General features: G+C 51.6%; 5 protein-coding genes across 5 annotated transcripts; 2 read left to right on the forward strand and 3 right to left on the reverse strand.

The window, feature by feature from the left end:
* Nucleotides 1-352: 352 nt before the first annotated feature.
* Nucleotides 353-3,023, reverse strand: ALT_8463 (putative alpha-glucosidase; the record flags this gene model as incomplete). Its single annotated transcript, XM_033557008.2, has 3 exons — nt 353-1,275; nt 1,341-1,371; nt 1,428-3,023. 3 exons carry the CDS (start codon nt 3,021-3,023, stop codon nt 353-355), a joined length of 2,550 nt encoding a protein of 849 aa, XP_033412899.2.
* An 849-nt stretch (nt 3,024-3,872) lies between these two features.
* ALT_8464 (MFS transporter) lies at nt 3,873-9,226 on the forward strand (the record flags this gene model as incomplete). Its single annotated transcript, XM_089600422.1, has 25 exons — nt 3,873-4,395; nt 4,455-4,552; nt 4,621-4,683; nt 4,741-4,793; nt 4,853-4,924; nt 4,986-5,099; nt 5,151-5,418; nt 5,466-5,487; nt 5,537-5,634; nt 5,688-5,752; nt 5,804-5,839; nt 5,893-6,100; nt 6,516-6,565; nt 6,630-6,659; nt 6,803-6,862; nt 6,917-7,366; nt 7,428-7,443; nt 7,508-7,619; nt 7,674-8,001; nt 8,055-8,178; nt 8,230-8,245; nt 8,296-8,398; nt 8,451-8,470; nt 8,523-8,646; nt 8,698-9,226. The coding sequence occupies 25 exons, from the start codon at nt 3,873-3,875 to the stop codon at nt 9,224-9,226; spliced, it is 3,582 nt and encodes a 1,193-aa protein (XP_089455315.1).
* A 209-nt stretch (nt 9,227-9,435) lies between these two features.
* On the reverse strand, nt 9,436-10,570 carry ALT_8465 (carrier protein YMC1, mitochondrial; the record flags this gene model as incomplete). Its single annotated transcript, XM_033557011.2, has 5 exons — nt 9,436-9,466; nt 9,517-10,145; nt 10,205-10,341; nt 10,396-10,407; nt 10,465-10,570. 5 exons carry the CDS (start codon nt 10,568-10,570, stop codon nt 9,436-9,438), a joined length of 915 nt encoding a protein of 304 aa, XP_033412902.1.
* Nucleotides 10,571-10,745: 175 nt separating this feature from the next.
* Nucleotides 10,746-14,046, forward strand: ALT_8466 (translation initiation factor 2; the record flags this gene model as incomplete). The annotated part of the gene is made up of 3 exons (XM_089600423.1): nt 10,746-10,980; nt 11,038-13,833; nt 13,895-14,046. 3 exons carry the CDS (start codon nt 10,746-10,748, stop codon nt 14,044-14,046), a joined length of 3,183 nt encoding a protein of 1,060 aa, XP_089455316.1.
* A 275-nt stretch (nt 14,047-14,321) lies between these two features.
* ALT_8467 (HNH endonuclease) lies at nt 14,322-15,325 on the reverse strand (the record flags this gene model as incomplete). Its single annotated transcript, XM_033557013.1, has 3 exons — nt 14,322-14,888; nt 14,955-15,244; nt 15,292-15,325. The coding sequence occupies 3 exons, from the start codon at nt 15,323-15,325 to the stop codon at nt 14,322-14,324; spliced, it is 891 nt and encodes a 296-aa protein (XP_033412904.1).
* Between the last annotated feature and the right edge of the window lie 1,064 nt (nt 15,326-16,389).

A 16,389-nucleotide genomic window follows, 5' to 3' on the forward strand; every position in this document is an offset into this window, starting at 1 on the left:
TGTATAGAGCTATGTAAAGTTTTCTCACTTCCTGGTGCGATCATCTGTATTAACAGCTTCAATTCAAGTCAACTTCCGGGGATCTTCCTTTATCCTCTCAAGAAAGCGGCCGTACTAATCTGGATCCATGTTTTCTGGTAACTTTGGGCTGGAGTGTCAGCCAGGTGTTGCACCACGAAATTTGAAGCAATACACCAAGAAGGTCGATTTGAATTCTCTTAAAACTATTCTATCTTTCTATTCTGCAACGCCAAGCCCTCTGTTTCTTTCTTTTCACTTTTGTGCATAGCCTTATTACCAACTGCAGGGTATCGGCTATTTAAATACAGAGCGACTCATCACGCTGTAGCATCTAATTCTTGAAGGTATAAACAACGCGGCCTCGGGAGTCTTTACCCTTGTATTCAACAGGCCTGCCATCATCAGACACAACACGTCTCTCATCGCCGTTGTGCAAGATGATATCCAAATCCTTCCAAGCGGGAACAAAGCCGCTCTCTTCGTCGCGTTTGAATCCAACAGTCACCTTCTCCTCCGTCGAGCTGTAGCTGATGGTGTATGTTGACATCTTAGGCTGCAGGGATATCCCGTCATCCTCAAACCAGCTAGAGGAGAAGACGCGACCATGAGAGGTGCCCTTGGGAGGGAATATCTCAACGCCTCTGTAATCGTCAAGTTCCTCTACCGCCAATGAAGCCTCGGTCTCATCCCCAGGCACTCTGGTCTGAACGGGCTTTCCAACAGGAATGGCACCACCAATACGCGCAACAAGCGGGATGCTTTCTCTCCATTGAGAGGGGATCTCGACCCACTGACCGGAGGCGTAATAGGTGTAGGGCGAGTTCATGTTGACATACCCAAAGTCGAACTCATCGTTCGCCTTACGGGGAAGGTACATCTTCGCAACGGTTACACCGGGCTCGTACACGCCTCCGACGAGGATAGTTTCACCGAACCAGAACTGTTCTTCTCCGGACTTGAGGGCCTTGGTCCACACCTCAGGATCGGACTCGTAACCCCATCCGATCCAGCGCTGAGGCGGAGAAGCGGTCAGATGGCTCTCCAGACCAAGGGAGTATATGTAGGGGAGGATCTCATAGCGGCGCTTGATGGTGTCGCGGACCAGCGGAGTGATCTCGGGGTACATCCAGGGCTCAATGACATCTCCGACGGAGGTGTTTCCGGGCGACGTTTTGAAGCAGTTGATGGCAAATCGAGGCGAATGGATACCTAGTTGGACCCATCGGAGGAGGAGTTCGGGAGAGGGTTGAGGGCCTGATTGAGGAAAAACGGTCAGATTCGTCGTCTTTCATCAGTACTTTTCAAGGGAGGAGCCATACCTTCGAAACCACCAATATCATGGCCGCAGCACTATCAGAAGTCAGCATGCAATGTTCGCCCAGCTCAGTCTGCTATGGTGGTCTTACCTGCAACAGTGAAATACCAGCGTTTAATGATAAGGCGTTTGCGCCTTTCATGCTCTCCCAACTGGTCACATTGTCTCCACTCCAAGAGCTGGCTGCATAGCGAAGAGTGCCAGCAGTGGCGCTTCTTGTGAGAACGAATGGTCTGTATTTAGGCTCCATGTCGACCAAAGCATCATGAGAGGCTTTGCCCATAAGCTCAGTATGCATTGCGCGACCCCAGAGCCCGACGGATTTGTCGCTCTGTGTCTTTGCCTGTTCAGCGACTACTGATCCATCCAGTGCCAGTTGCCATTCATCATCGGGAAGCGTATATTCGTTGTTGTCGTTCCACATGCCATCGATTCCGGCTCGCTTCAGGCTCTGAACACCTTCATACCACCATCGGAAAGCGAAGGAGGAGGTAAAATCAATGTGGCATCCATCACCGCCAGTCGCACCCCCTGCGCTCCATAGTCTCATCGTGCCTGGTTCCTGAGTATCAGGCTTCTTGAACAGTGCTCCGGCACTGACAAGCTTCTGGTAATCTGGATGAGACGCAAGCACAAAGGGCTTGATGTTTGTAAGGAGTCTGATTCCTCGAGCGTGGTACTTCTTAATCCACTCCTCGGGGTTGGGGAACCGATACTTGTTCCAGGTGAAGACATTGCGGACCTTGGGTTCTGTCTCTGCAATTGAGTAGCCGGAGCTCATCTGGTGAGCAGAACATGGAATGCCGTGCTCCTTCAGCTTGTCTGCGAACTCCATGAGTCCTTGGTGTGCTGGGGGGTCATCAAGCATGGTGTACTTGTAACCGCCAGAGATGTAGCCATAAGCCCAGCGAGGGACAAGGAGTGGGAAGCCAAGGAGCTCTGCATATTGCCTCACGGTATCCTTCAGCGTCTTTCCTACGATCAGGTACTGCTCGAGGCCCCCATAGTCTTGACGGTACACCTTGAAGTGACCCCAGAGCCCGTCGATTTCGGAACCAACTGACCACGTCCCTCTAGCGTGTGTTGTTGAGAAGATGGCCACACAACCAACGGGAGTCACTTTGATGAGCAATGGGATGTGTTTATACAACGGATCTGTGTTGTAAACATCGTACCCGAAGCTATCTGTCGCCGAAAGCTGGAAGTGACGCCCGGTGAGATCCATGGGCGCCCTCTTCTCTCCCAGCCCAACATGAAGGGCATTTCGGTCGTGCTCAGAATAGTGCGCGATGCCGGTTGCATCGGCCACGTACGAGCGCAATGGCAGATCGCGGTGAAGGGGCTTCTCTTCACCGGTCCACGACAACGAGACTACTGGAGTATTGCTCCATTCCACAGTGGCAGTCACGCCGCCGACCTCAATTGTCTTGGATGAACCTCCACCTGTGGCAGATACCTTAACACCGTCGAGGTCTGTCTTTGGCTTCGAAATGCTCGGGTAGGGAGGAAGAGGATGGTCTCGTGAGGAAAATGTCACACGGAAAAGGTTTTGACGGATTGGTTCGAATGAGAAATCAAACGAACGGTCTTTCGAGTTTCCTGAGCGCAGATGCACTGACGGGACTGCCGCTGTATTCCCTGAAGGCTGTTCTTGGTAGCCTTTGGGGCAGAATTCTTTTTGAGGCATGATTGCTTATAGTTCGGTCAATTGATTCGAAAGAAGCAAGTCAGGAAAACTCTCGCGGAGAATCAATCTACAGGAGAAGAAGCCTACAGTACGACGACATCATATCTATTTCAATGCTCCCCCTCATTATCCCCTCATTCGAAAAAGGTAAGGTGGATAAGCCTATGAGTGGTGTCACTACTGAGTATATGATCGGACTTCGGCCTCCATCTCCGTTGACGTTCTTCATCCCCGCAGAACTTCGTCGGTCCATTGCCGTCTTCTCCGCCATATGTCTCATCTGGTGACTCTTCAGGTTGATCTGGCCATCGGGTTCTCCTGCCGAAATGCGAAACTAAAATATCCCCAGACTAACACGAAACCTTCGCCCCGCTTCGAAGCCTTCCAGTCCCGTTCGATTGATTGGACGAGGCATCGGAGGTTGCCCGTCGCTAAGAGTCATGCCGTGCAATCCTGCGGTTAGCTTCATGTTTCCCATGTGCACCCACGGCTAGAGGCCTTGATCTCGCAATTGACTTTGCAGACCCAGCTAATTATGTTTTTCCGCTGCCAATTGCCATCGGTTTTGGGTCGCGTCGTCCGGGGTTGGATCTCCCCACGGGGTTCCCCATACCTCACTCTCTAATATATAGGTCCTGGGTGGATAAAAAGGTCTCCTTGATCAACATGACAGGCCGTCAAGGAATCGGAGTTTGTATGCTCGCAGATCCCACAGTGACCTCGGCGACGCATACTATCAAAGTCAGGCCCTTTCCTTTCTCCTTACCTTGTCTTTAGGGCCTTTAGGCACGTGAAGAATTCTTCACCCATCTGGAACTTCATTCAAGGCCAGAGAAGTACAAGGGAACTATGTCCCTAGGAGCAGAGCTGGCACACGGTAAGGGCAGAGATGAGGAACTGATTGAGACAGTCCATCCTGCCCCTAATCAAACTCATACGCAACATAGCGAGACAAAGAAAGATGACGCCCTTCAGCTCATTGAGCAAGTGGGCCACTCGACAGTCCTTACCGCAGAGAATAACGCACGAGTTCTGCGACAGATCGACTTGAGGCTATTGCCTATCCTCTTGGGCATCTATTTCCTGCAACAGCTCGACAAGTCGACCCTCTCGTATGCCTCAGTTTTCGGTTTGATCGAGAAAGCCAATCTCCATGGCAAGCAATACTCTTGGTTAGGCTCGGTGGTCTATGTCGCGCAGCTCGTTGCTCAGCCCCTTATCGCCTACATCTTGGTGAAGGTCCCCCTGGGGAAGTTCTTAGCCGCCACCACTCTTTTGTGGGGTGTCTCGTTGACATGCATGACGGCGGCGAACACCTTCCCAGGCTTGCTGGTCTGTCGGATGTTCCTTGGTCTGTTTGAGGCCGGAGTTGGTGAGTGTTTTCATATTATTGTCAGCATCCATTATTGATTACTGACTGTGAGAGCGAAGCTCCCGCTTTCATCGCCGTTACACAGATGTGGTATCGTCGGCTCGAGCAGCCTGTTCGACTGGGCTCATGGTACGCCATGAATGGTGTGGTGTTTATGGTAAGTTTAGCATCTGAAAACGTTCAAGCTTTCTTTAGAGATGTGTTAACAAAAATCTTACCAAATAGTTCGGCAGTCTTATAACTTGGGGCCTTGGACATATCGCCTCGTCAGTCTTCGAACCCTACCAGGTCAGTGATACTGCGTCTGTGCAACGTTCATGAACGTATGACTGACTATCAAAATAGATTATCTTCCTATTTTTCGGCCTCATCACCGTCGTGTTCTCCGTGGTAGTTCTGTAAGTAGATGCTGATCAACCATCTCTAATGTTGGAAGCTGCTAATGCGGATTGTCCAGGCTTTATATGCCAGACTCGCCCATTCGTGCTAAATTTCTCAATGAGGAAGACAAACTGATCGCTATTGAAAGGTATTCTACCAGAAGATCTCCGCGCAAGCATTATGGCACATTGGTCCTAACGACGATTTAGACTTCGCATGAACCAGCAAGGAATCGAGACTCACCACTGGAACTGGGACCATGTGAAAGAGACCTGCTTGGATCTGAAGTCATGGGTTTGGTTTGCTCTGATGTTTTCCATCTCGTAAGAGGACCAGGAACTCATTATACCGAGAATGTGGCTCACACGAAGCAGGATCCCTAGCGGCGGCATATCCACCTTCGGCCCTCTTATTATCAAGGCCTTTGGATTTGATCAGTTCAAGACGATTCTTTTCAACATTCCGTTCGGTGCAGTACAGCTCGTGGCCACTATGGGTGGAGCGTGGCTGGCAACCTTCATCAAAATGAAGGGGCCTATAGTCATTCTCTTGTGTCTACCGCCAATTGCTGGCTGCGTAATGCTACTGCAAATTGCGCACGATGCGGAACATCGGGGCGTTCTGCTTGCTGGATATTACATTGTAAGTCATGAAGACCCTTCTTGAGGAGTGTCGCTAACAACAGCCAGCTTTCCGTCTACCCTGGCATCAGTATGTTTTCTACGAGGTATGCTTTTTACTGTAGCTGACCAATCATTAGCACCTATGGTCTATTCCTGGTCTGCTGCGAACACTGCCGGTGAAACGAAGAAGAAAGTGACGACTGGCCTGTTGATTGTCGGACAATGCGTCGGCAACGTACGTGTGCTTACAGCAGAATGACAATAGAGTCTCATGCTAATGTTTCCCAGATCATTGGTCCCACTCTCTACACAACCGCCGAAGCGCCACTTTACAGACGTGGTCTGCTCTCCAAGTAAGCAATGAGACTCACACCGACCTGTTCCAGCACACTAACGAAAAACAGCCTCGCCATGTTCTGCGTACTTGTTCTTCTCTGCATGTAAGTTATCCCCTTCTCCTTTGCGGCACTCAAGCTCTAACCCTCACGTTTAGCATCAACCTGGTGTATCTCTGGTTTCTCAACAAGAAGCACTCCCAGAAGCGAGTTTCAATGGGCAAGAATGCGGCAATCATTGATCACTCGATGTACGCTGTTGGTGATGGTCCAGTAGACAAGGAGGGTGTGCCTATCCAGCAGTCTGCTACGGAAGACAATGCGTTCAAAGACCTTACGGATTGGCAAAACGAGGACTTTGTCTATGTATTCTGATTTATATACATGTCTTGTTGTTGGTATCTGCTACTTGTATTATTGATTTAGTTGGATGGATATGATAACTCGCTCGGCTTATGATGATTGCCTAATTTGATCATGAAGGAGCTCATTCAGACTTAAATTTTTGTCTTATATTTCTTAAATCCGAAGCATATGCCGAGTAGATTCTTCCCAGCCCGTATGAAGATGTCCTGTCGCACAGTTCTATTTAAGCATAGACCTAAGAATGCTACACACTGCCGAGCCGGCTTAATCCCGAACGAGGGTGTCACCCCGCGGAGTCTATTTCTCGACACTGTTCCGCTGAAGTCTTGATTTCCCCAGATTCTCCCGCATTCAACTAGTAGCTGCCAGTATTTTACTGAGTATGTGATATGTATTCACCCTGCGATGGATTCAGATGCATCATCCCGTGTCGTGTCGGCTCCACCGGGTAAGAAGCGAATTCCGGTATTTTCCCCTCTCCCTATCCAACGTGAGCACACGCGACAATATAGCTGACAACATGAATTAGAGAGCCTGTAGCGCTTGCAGAACATCAAAGGTATGTTCCCTTTGCCTATGGTATTCTGTGGGTCGTCGCTGATGTATCCAGGTCAAATGTGATGGGAAGAGGCCTTGCACCAGGTACCATTTGCCACCACTGGTACTCATTGCTAGGAGATCGATGGTGCTGATTGTATGCAGGTGCAACAAGCTAAAAAAGCGATGTGTCTTTTTCCACATCCCAAAGGACCCCGCTACGGAGTATGTGCTCGCACTTGTCTTACGCCTACTCCTATATAGCTGACACCTTCGCAGGAGACTCGAAAATGTCGAAGCTGAGGTTCGGCATCTCAGAGAGCAAGTGGATGCTCTACGTGATCTTCTGCAGACATGTTCAAATTCGGACGCTCAAGTTCCCGTCGCTGAGGGTCAGGTGCCTCGTAGAGAGCATCTGCCTCCTAATGGACTAGGCCCAGATTGCCATATGTCCCCTGCTTCTCAGATGATGCTTCGGTCCACCATTGTGCCTCAACTTCCTGGGGCTAATTATGTAGATGCCCCAGCTGGCGACCAGCCAGGGGTACACGGGCTGGCTGCGAGCCCTGGAGAAGTTTCTACCCATTCTCGCATGCAAACTATCATCACAGAAGCAGGTAGTGTGACAAAGAGGAAACGGTCTGGCTTCGAGATACGCGACGAGCCAGTTGCAGATTTTATCTCAAAGGGCCTGATGACGCCAGACCATGCCATTTCTTGTTTCAATACGTGAGATCTCTTGCAAGACTTCGTATTTTGTCCCATCATTTGCTAACCAAAGATGATACAGATTTTTCCAAGGCTGCGTATGTATTGCGGTAGATCCGTATCTTCATCCTGCCTTGCTAATACGTACATTGCCATAAACAGGACAGGTATATCCCGGTATTCGATCCCGAGTACGACACCTTCGATTCGGTGCGCTCGCGAAGCAGCATCCTACTCAACGCTATCTGCACGATAGGAAGCCGCATCGAACCCAGTAACTACCAATCTTGCTTTATATCTGGTGAAGGCGCTTGCTAACTTATGTTAGGGTTCAGTCCTCAGATATCCGATATACTGCACGCAGAGCTCAAGAAATGGATTAACGTCATCATCCAAAACAAGAGGTTAAATTGCTTGGAGTCTGTCCAAGCATTGCTCGTTGTTGCCTGCTATTCTACGGAGCGCTCGTTGATATTATCCTTCGCGACTCGAATGGCGTTAGATCTGGACCTGGACGAAGCTTTTGAGGAACTGACCCAGCTTATGTCGATGAAAGAAGTTGAGGACTTACATGGAACTTCTGGTTCTACAGAGGAAGAGCGCGGGTTGATGCGAAAGTCCAGAACCTGGTTCGGGCTACTGGTCTTGGAGCACATGTAAGCTGCTCTTGATCGATGTCGGACGGATGGATTTGACGTTCATCGTCTAGTTTTCGTGTCGATGGCGGCAAACCGCCGGGCATTCGATTGCTTGGGAACTCACGTCGGTGTCGAACTTTGCTCAAACATCCTTCATCGACTGTTCTGGATTTGCGTCTGTTCTCTCAAGTTGAGGTAGGTCAACGGAAAAACTCTTTACTGTGAACTAGCTGACCGTCATTACAGCTAAACGCCATCAGAGGTATTTTAACTGATTCAACCTATGTTCTGAAACTATTAACTGATCCTCAGCAGCCAGTATCAACGATACCTTGAGCGGCAAAGAGACTCTCATTCGCTCAGACATCGCTGGTTTCGTGCAAGAGGTCAAGGTTGAACTTGATCTCTGGTTCGAGTTCGTATCCTCTCCTCTCAACTCAAAGGTGTGATATACTGACTGGTCTTAGTGATTGGTTACGCATCATCGGTAAGCTCATTGTCGCCAGCTACGTATAATGCACATGGCTCACCGTCAACAGAAGACTCGATCCCCGCCGAAGCGGAAAAGCCATTCCTCCTACTCGCACTGCGCGTACAGAAATGCTGGGCCGAGATGATGCTTTACTGCAAGGCACTGCGATCAATGGGCGTAGAGAACGTTGCGTACGTTTTTTCGAACTAGATCCCCCCCGCTCGTCAGCTAACATCCGACAGGGCAATGTCTCCCTCCGAGCGACATATCCTCGTCATGGCCAAGGCAAGCGCCCGCAAACACCTGCGCCTGATCAGCAGCGAGCCGGACTTCTACCTCGCGAAACTCAAATACGCCATGGACTTTGTCTGGGCTAAGTGTGCCTTCTGCTTCCTTCTCCTCCTCAAGCTCTCCCGTCTCCTGCCGGAACGAAAAGAAGAACACCAGGAGCTCCTCGAGCACGGGAACCGACTGCTCAGTGAACTGACCAAGAGTGCGGACTCCCACGGCAACACGAACGGCAGTAGTAAGATCTACCTGCAGATTCTCAAGATCAGCGTCGAGAAATACGGGCGGGCTGTACAGGAGAGCGGCATGGATGTCGACCAGGCGGCCATGGTTCCTTTCTGGGAGCTGTTCGATGCGCAGGCAGATCTGCAGTCGTTTGTGCCCGAGCAGTTTGTGACCGAGTGGGATTTTCCAGGCCTGAATCTGTCCTATTTTCCTACCGCGTGGCAGGATTTCTTTGGGGATTTTTCATTGGCGATCTAGTTGATACCACTTGAGGATTAATCACTGTGGGGGAATCGTTCCGAGTCTCATTATCGTTCGACCATGTACATATAAATGCCCAGATATGAATAAGTATAAACATCCTCTATCTGCCTCATGAAACTTTTCCTTCAATCTCATGTTGAAATGAACGAGACCTGGATATCTAACTGAAGAAACAACGGCAAAACACGACGAGATAGGCATGTCTAGCCCAATGCTCTCATGGTGAGCTCAACACTGTAACAAGTCAGCACGGAAATCATATCGACGACGTAAGAGGAACGTACACAGCAAAGGTACCCGCAGACACGGGCATGGCTCTCAGTAGAGTCGGCCCCAGGCCCTTCCAGAAGCCGCCGAAGCCCTCCGCGGCAAAGGTCTTCTTGAAACAGTCGGTCATGCTCTTGTATTGCTGCTGCGCACCGAATCCGTCGCACTGCATCTTACTCTTGACCACGTCGAAGGGGTAGCTACTCAGCCACAGGACCTCACCGGCAAGACCACCGTAGGTCGCGACCTTGATGCTGGAGATCTCCTCGCGCTTGATGTTGTTGCGCTTGGCGTCCTGGTTCATCAGGTACTCGAAGGTCAGAAACCACGTACCGTAGGCCTGGGCTTCTCTGAAATACGTGACGTTCTGGCCCCTGTAGAGACCGCGCAGCACGCCTCCCTGAGCAACGAGTTTCCGGATGCAGTCGAGGGGTCCGCTGTACAAGCGGCCCTCGCCGTGAGGTTGCGTCTGCAGGCGGATACGGACGTGCTCAATGGGTCCCGAGAGGGCGGAGTTGGTGAGACCCGCGAAACTTCCGGCCAGATAGTACTGGCCGTAGGACAGGGTCGGATCGGCATACTTCTTCTTGTTGAGCTCCTCCAGCCGTCTTCTGGCTTCATGGAACGCACCGAATTGTACGCTGACCTGCAGGATATGAGTTCTTCTTGCCAGCAAATGTCAAGGAGTTGAATCTATAGTCTTACACAGGCGCCGATACCAATGAGCGGGGTCAAAGTCCCCTTGTAGAAAGCCAAGGGACCCTCATTCTTGAAGATTCTCGTGGCGCAGTCTAGAGCGCTTTTGTACTCTGACGTTGTCTGTAACCGCACCTTGACAATATCTGACAAGTGTTAACCAAGGTTTGACTCTATCTGTGAGTCTCTGGTTCACCCACCAAAAGGCTGTCCTATAAGCCGTTAGTATCGCAAGCGCGTACAATTGATTAGACGTGATATCTACATACCAAGAAGCACCTGAGCAATGCCGCCCGCAGCACCAGCAGACAGATCCTTGAGGGTGCGCAGAGCTCCTCCGCCCTTTTGCATGTCCTCAAAAGCCTCCGATTCCATCTTGGCGTAGCAATTGACCCGAGTTGATCTGCGATAAGACTCAGCGGCAATTGGCGCGGGTTATCAGCCACAAGATCGTTCGGCGCGTGAATAGAGGATTTGTCTCACTTCCCCGGAGGACCAGAGGAAACTCCCAAGGGATATAAAAGATCCTAGCACCTCTTATCGGGGCGGAATGGTGGAATCTCTCCACTGCAGCCCTCCACATCTTCGCCTCCGATTCGGCAGATACGCCGACGCACGTGACCTCGTGCGCGGGAAACAAAAGTCTGGAAACGCGTATTTCATTTACCGGGTATGTAACCGTGTATCGTCTGGAAATTTGACCCCCGAGGGAAAGACTCCGACTATCATAGCCAGTGCTGGAGAGAGAGAGGGTATGATCTCTTCCATCGAATTATGCATAGGAGGTTAGTGGTAGAGGTATGTCATCTTGACTGCAATCTTTGATTATGATTCTAATCCAGAAACATCACAGCTCTCTCGCCGTCACGGGCCCGAATGGTCTTGCCCAGCCAGGTCCAGGAAATCTGCTTCTGCTCCGATACCAGCCTATGTTCCCCGACGGAGCTTTCGCTCATCCCTCGCGGTCCTTGAATCGTCGTCCGAGTCAACAAATCCCAGCGAAGATGGGTCGGTACCCCGTCCAGCATGGGGAGGTTCGAAACTTGGTGGTCGCTGGGGAGCTAAGCAGGCGCTTAAACCGGCCACATTGAGTCCGGCGGAACAAGCGCTTCGCGATTCGTTGATAGCAAAGAAGGAAGCCGCCGCGAAGGAGAAAGGGGTGGAGAAACAACGACGGCAGGGGCTTGCGCTACATGAAAAGCCGGACGATTTGGTACGAGTGCTCGATGTTTCTGGAACGAGGCAAAACTCCGCTTCGTTACGGGAGCGCCAGCCAGAGAAGAAGGTCGATGTAGCTTCGAGCAGATCAGCAAAAAAATTTCGAGGGAAGGATTGGGAATGCCCACGATGCCAGTACCATTGTTTCGGGAGAGCCAGCACCTGCCCACGCTGTGGTGCCCCAAAGCCGAAATTGGACGCACCAGCCCCGGAGTCGCCTCGTCGGATCAAACAAGAACAGAACGCCTTAAAGATTCGGAGGCTCGGCCAGTCGTTGCATTTGGATTATGTACGCTCGGGACGCCGTCTCGGGGAATTGATCCCAAAGCCCGGAGGTTCGAGAAACATCGCGCTTGATAACTACCTTGCGGAGACAGGACGCAAGACCGAATCTCCACCTGCATCAACAGAATCAGAGACGCAGTCAATGGCAGAACAGCGACTGTTGAATGCTAGGGATAAGGTTACAGAAAGCCGCGGTGCCGACCGCCAAGCTTCTGGAGCAGGGCGCAAATCATCCAAAGCGGAGGCAGACTTATGGACATGGGACCAGTCAGCTCTGGAGAAACTTCAACAGACATACGAGGCAGAAGCTCAGAGTGGGCAAAAGCCCAAGCGGTGGGAAGGTCGCAAGGAAGTAGGAGATGATGTTGACGACGAAGAATTTGACCCAGAAGACGACCGCCGCCGTCGCCGCCAGGATCGTAAGCGCCAGAAGAAAGAGAAGGCCCGGCAGAAGGAGCTCGAGGCGGCGGCTCCCAGTCCTCTCTACCTTCCAGAATTCATCAGCGTCAGTAACCTCGCTGATGTCATCGGTGTGCGGCCTGCACAATTCGTTCGGAGGATGGAGGAAATGGGATTTGAAGATGTCTCGTACAGCCATATTCTTGATGCTGAAACAGCAGGCTTGATCGCGAGCGAGTACAACTTCGAACCTATCTTCGAGACCGATGATCAGGACCTGGTTGCTGCTCCCGAGCCAGAAGACAAGTCCGCATTGCCGCCTAGGCCACCGGTAGTGACGATTATGGGTCACGTCGATCACGGCAAGACCACCATTTTGGACTGGCTCCGAAAGTCGTCTGTGGCCGCATCGGAGCACGGGGGTATCACACAGCACATTGGTGCATTCTCCGTAGCTATGCCCTCGGGCAAAACTATCACCTTTTTGGACACTCCTGGCCACGCAGCGTTCTTGGATATGCGTCGTCGCGGTGCGAATGTAACTGACATTGTTGTGCTGGTGGTTGCTGCGGACGACAGTGTCAAACCACAGACTATTGAGGCCATCAAGCACGCCACCGAATCCAATGTTCCCATCATTGTCGCTATCAGCAAAATCGACAAAGAAGGTATCAACCCAGAAAAGGTCAAGCAGGACCTATCCGTACATGGTGTCCACGTGGAAGACTACGGGGGCGATGTCCAAGCTATCGGGGTGAGCGGAAAAACCGGCCAGGGCATGTTGGAGCTCGAGGAGGCTATCGTCACCCTCTCGGAAGTTCTTGACCATCGAGCCGACAAAGCTGGTGCGGTGGAAGGCTGGGTGATTGAAGCTACAACGAAGAGCTATGGACGTGTTGCGACGGCTCTCATCAGACGTGGTACCCTGCGACCGGGAGATATCATCGTTGCTGGCACAACGTGGGCTCGCGTTCGCACGCTTCGCAATGAAGCCGGTGTCGCCGTCTCCGAAGCTACTCCCGGCACGCCTGTGGAAATTGATGGTTGGAGGGAGCAGCCCACCGCTGGTACCGAGCTTCTTCAGGCGGAGGACGAGCAGCATGCCAAGGACGTTGTAGAGTACCGCCAGGAGAAGTCGGAAACTCTGAAATTGAGCGAGGACACATCAGCCATCAACGAAGCACGCCGAGGACAGCAAGAAAAGCGACGGCAAGAGGAGAACGAAGGAGCAGAAGCTCTTGCTGACCAGGATGCATCCGGACCCAAACCGGTGCATTTCATCATCAAGGCCGATGTTGGCGGTTCCGCCGAGGCGGTGCTCAATTCTGTGACGGCCATTGGCAACAACGAAGTCTACGCCAATGTGCTTCGCTCCGAGGTTGGGCCCATCAGTGAGTTTGACATTGAGCATGCGGCCACAGCAAGCGGCAACATCATCTCTTTCAATATGCCGATCGACCCTGCCATGTCCCGGATGGCGGAACTGCGAGGGGTCAGGATCATGAATCACAACATTATCTACAAGCTCATGGATGAAGTCAAGGCGACGCTCAGTGAGCATCTGGCGCCATCGGTCACACAGCGTGTCACAGGTGAAGCAGAAGTCGGTCAGATCTTCGAGATCACCCGCAAGGGAAGAGAGAAGGTTGCTATTGCGGGATGCAAAGTCCGTAATGGTGTGATCCACCGTGCTAGGAAGGTCCGGGTGTTGAGGGGACAAGACACGATCTATGATGGTATGTTTATTCATTTGAGGCTCGTCACGGTTGAAGGCATCATAACTGACTGAATGTATAGGCACGATTGCGTCGCTGAAGAACGTCAAGAAGGACGTGACCGAAATGCGCAAAGACACGGAATGTGGTATCGGCTTCGAAGGCTGGGCCGACTTTGCTGTGGGTGATCACATCCAGTGCTACGAAGAGATCTATGAGAAGAGATATCTCTGAGCTTTTCTCATCCTCGATCACCGATGATGACCTGCTCTTCTGTAACCTCGTCTGGCGGGTTACTGTATTCTTACCTGGTTGAATGCCTTCTCTTCTCTTGTGCAAATTGACGCGACAGATATACGCAGAGTTGGGAAAAGTCGCATACACCTGGAGATTTGCATCTCATGTACAATAGGATATCATTATCTACATAGACTATTCATGACAAGACTACGTCGCTAAATCTAATGTCGAGGAAGAACTGCATGATCCCAAACTCCTACTGGACGTATTCACCTAGCCTTCCACCTCACCCTTCCCACCCACTTCGCCCAATCCTGCACGTCCTCCCTCTCCATTATCCTCTCGACGGTATAGTACTCCCTCGCCAGCTCCTCATTACTCGCCATCCGATGCACGAAACTATGACACGCCCGACACAGCCACGCCACACTATTCAGCATCCACTCCTCATGCCACCCCTTCTTGAGCACCTTTGCATGCACCCCGCGCGGAATCAGATGGTGATACGAGAGGGGAATCCAGTCACGCTCGCAGATCTCGCAGGCGTCGGTGCGCGTCGTCGCCCATACCGGCGGCGCGGCGGTGACGCTTGCTACGTACTCGCTCAGCACTGGGGAAAAGAAGTCGGGAACATCGGAGGGATCGGGGACGAGGCCGTAGACGGAGAGGGAGTCGGAGACGGCGACGGGGATGGTGGCTGTTATAGAGTCGAGGAGGGAGCGGGGCAGCGGGGAGGAGGCGTATTTGTCCGCGAGGACGGGGTCGTGCTGGATGGATGAGTAGGAGAGGGTTTGGAGGTCTGGTGGTAGGGAGGGGAAGGTTTCTGATGCGAGAAACTGTAGCAGTAGCTTTGATTCAGTATACCTCTACACCCTCGTGACTCTGTAAGGCGGGGTCCGTACATCGATGAACTCGGCCAGCTCTTCTGGGTTCACTCGAGATGGGAGAGACGAGGGATCGGGATCCGTGGTATCGGTGCCAGCTGCATCAGGGACGAGTTTCTTCGTGCCGCGTTTGGATTTCTGTGCTTTTCGCTTTGATGCCCGGTTCGGTCTGCCATTACCGGATCTTTGCACGATTGCGCTGGAGAGACATTCCCGAAAGACCTCGTAATTGCTCCCCTCGCTGGTTCCCCGCGAGGTCATCGAGCCGTGTAGACTGATGCTGAGTTGGCCGGCGTAGATGTCGTAGTCTGGCAATGCGCGATGGCTGTCCGGGTTTGGAGGTGGAAACACGAACCATCGCCGCCAGCCTTATCGAGAATTGACATCATCGCTGGTGTTGTTGCCTACGATGCCTGGGGCGATTAAGGTGCATCTCTGCTACTGACCTTTGCCAAACAGTCGATTGTATACTGTGAACTGACTTATTTGACCCCTGGTACAATAAATGTGAAGTAGAGAAATTGTGATAGCTCTCTATATGCATAGCACCGTCGTCTGCCCCTACACTATCGGCAAGGAGCTGGGGCTATATTTCGACGAAACCATGGCACACAGAATTGCGAAAACCTGTGAGAGCAATTCGTTTGAATATACCTGAGACTAAGCAGCATACGTAACCTCTCTCGAGTATAGCATAGCCAGTATTTACGTTGAGCTACCCATTGTCCCTGCCTGACCACGAGTGCATATCCTACGTGAAAGTGACATGAAACGCCATTTGCAACCCCGTGCAGAGACAGACGCATATATGGGCAGTACCGATTTCACAAACTTGATGAATCTTCATGACAACATGACCCCCCTTTCCGGACATGAAGGAAGGGTTCCGACAAATTGCGGCGTTCCCCCGAATATGAAGGTGGTCGCCTTCACCAACGGCACCATTCAATGATCTTCAACGCGATTCTGCGCTCAAAACACCTTGCAATCCGCGTAGGAAGTATCCGGATATTATCTTATCGATGATATTGGGCAATTCAAGCCCTCACCGGCGGTCTACCATCATTTGGCGGAAAGGACTGAAAACCTAATGCATGGAAAGACGCATGGCTGGTCGGTGGAAATGCTCTTAATGTCACAGGAGCGCTGAGCCTAGGCATGAACGCCGTCTATGTAGACCGAAAAAACTGCGGTAGGAGTGAAAGAGCAGTGCCGGGATTACAGCCAACGGCCGTAGTGAGCAACCTTGGCCAAGCCGTAGATTTTGTCAGCAGCCCTCATACGATCTATAGCGGGAAATTATGAGCCTGCTCTACTTGTGCAACAATGTGCAGGCGAATTGTCCTTGAGTCCATTTCGTACGGCTCGAAAGGCCAGTCCAGCAATACAGAAAAAGTGATGTGCGCTGTCAATATTTCCAAACGCTCCACAAGAGTAAGAAGGATTTGGGGTA

The sequence above is a fragment of the Aspergillus lentulus genome (assembly GCF_001445615.1).
Source record: "Aspergillus lentulus DNA, contig: Alt16, strain: IFM 54703, whole genome shotgun sequence".
Taxonomy (NCBI): domain Eukaryota; kingdom Fungi; phylum Ascomycota; class Eurotiomycetes; order Eurotiales; family Aspergillaceae; genus Aspergillus; species Aspergillus lentulus.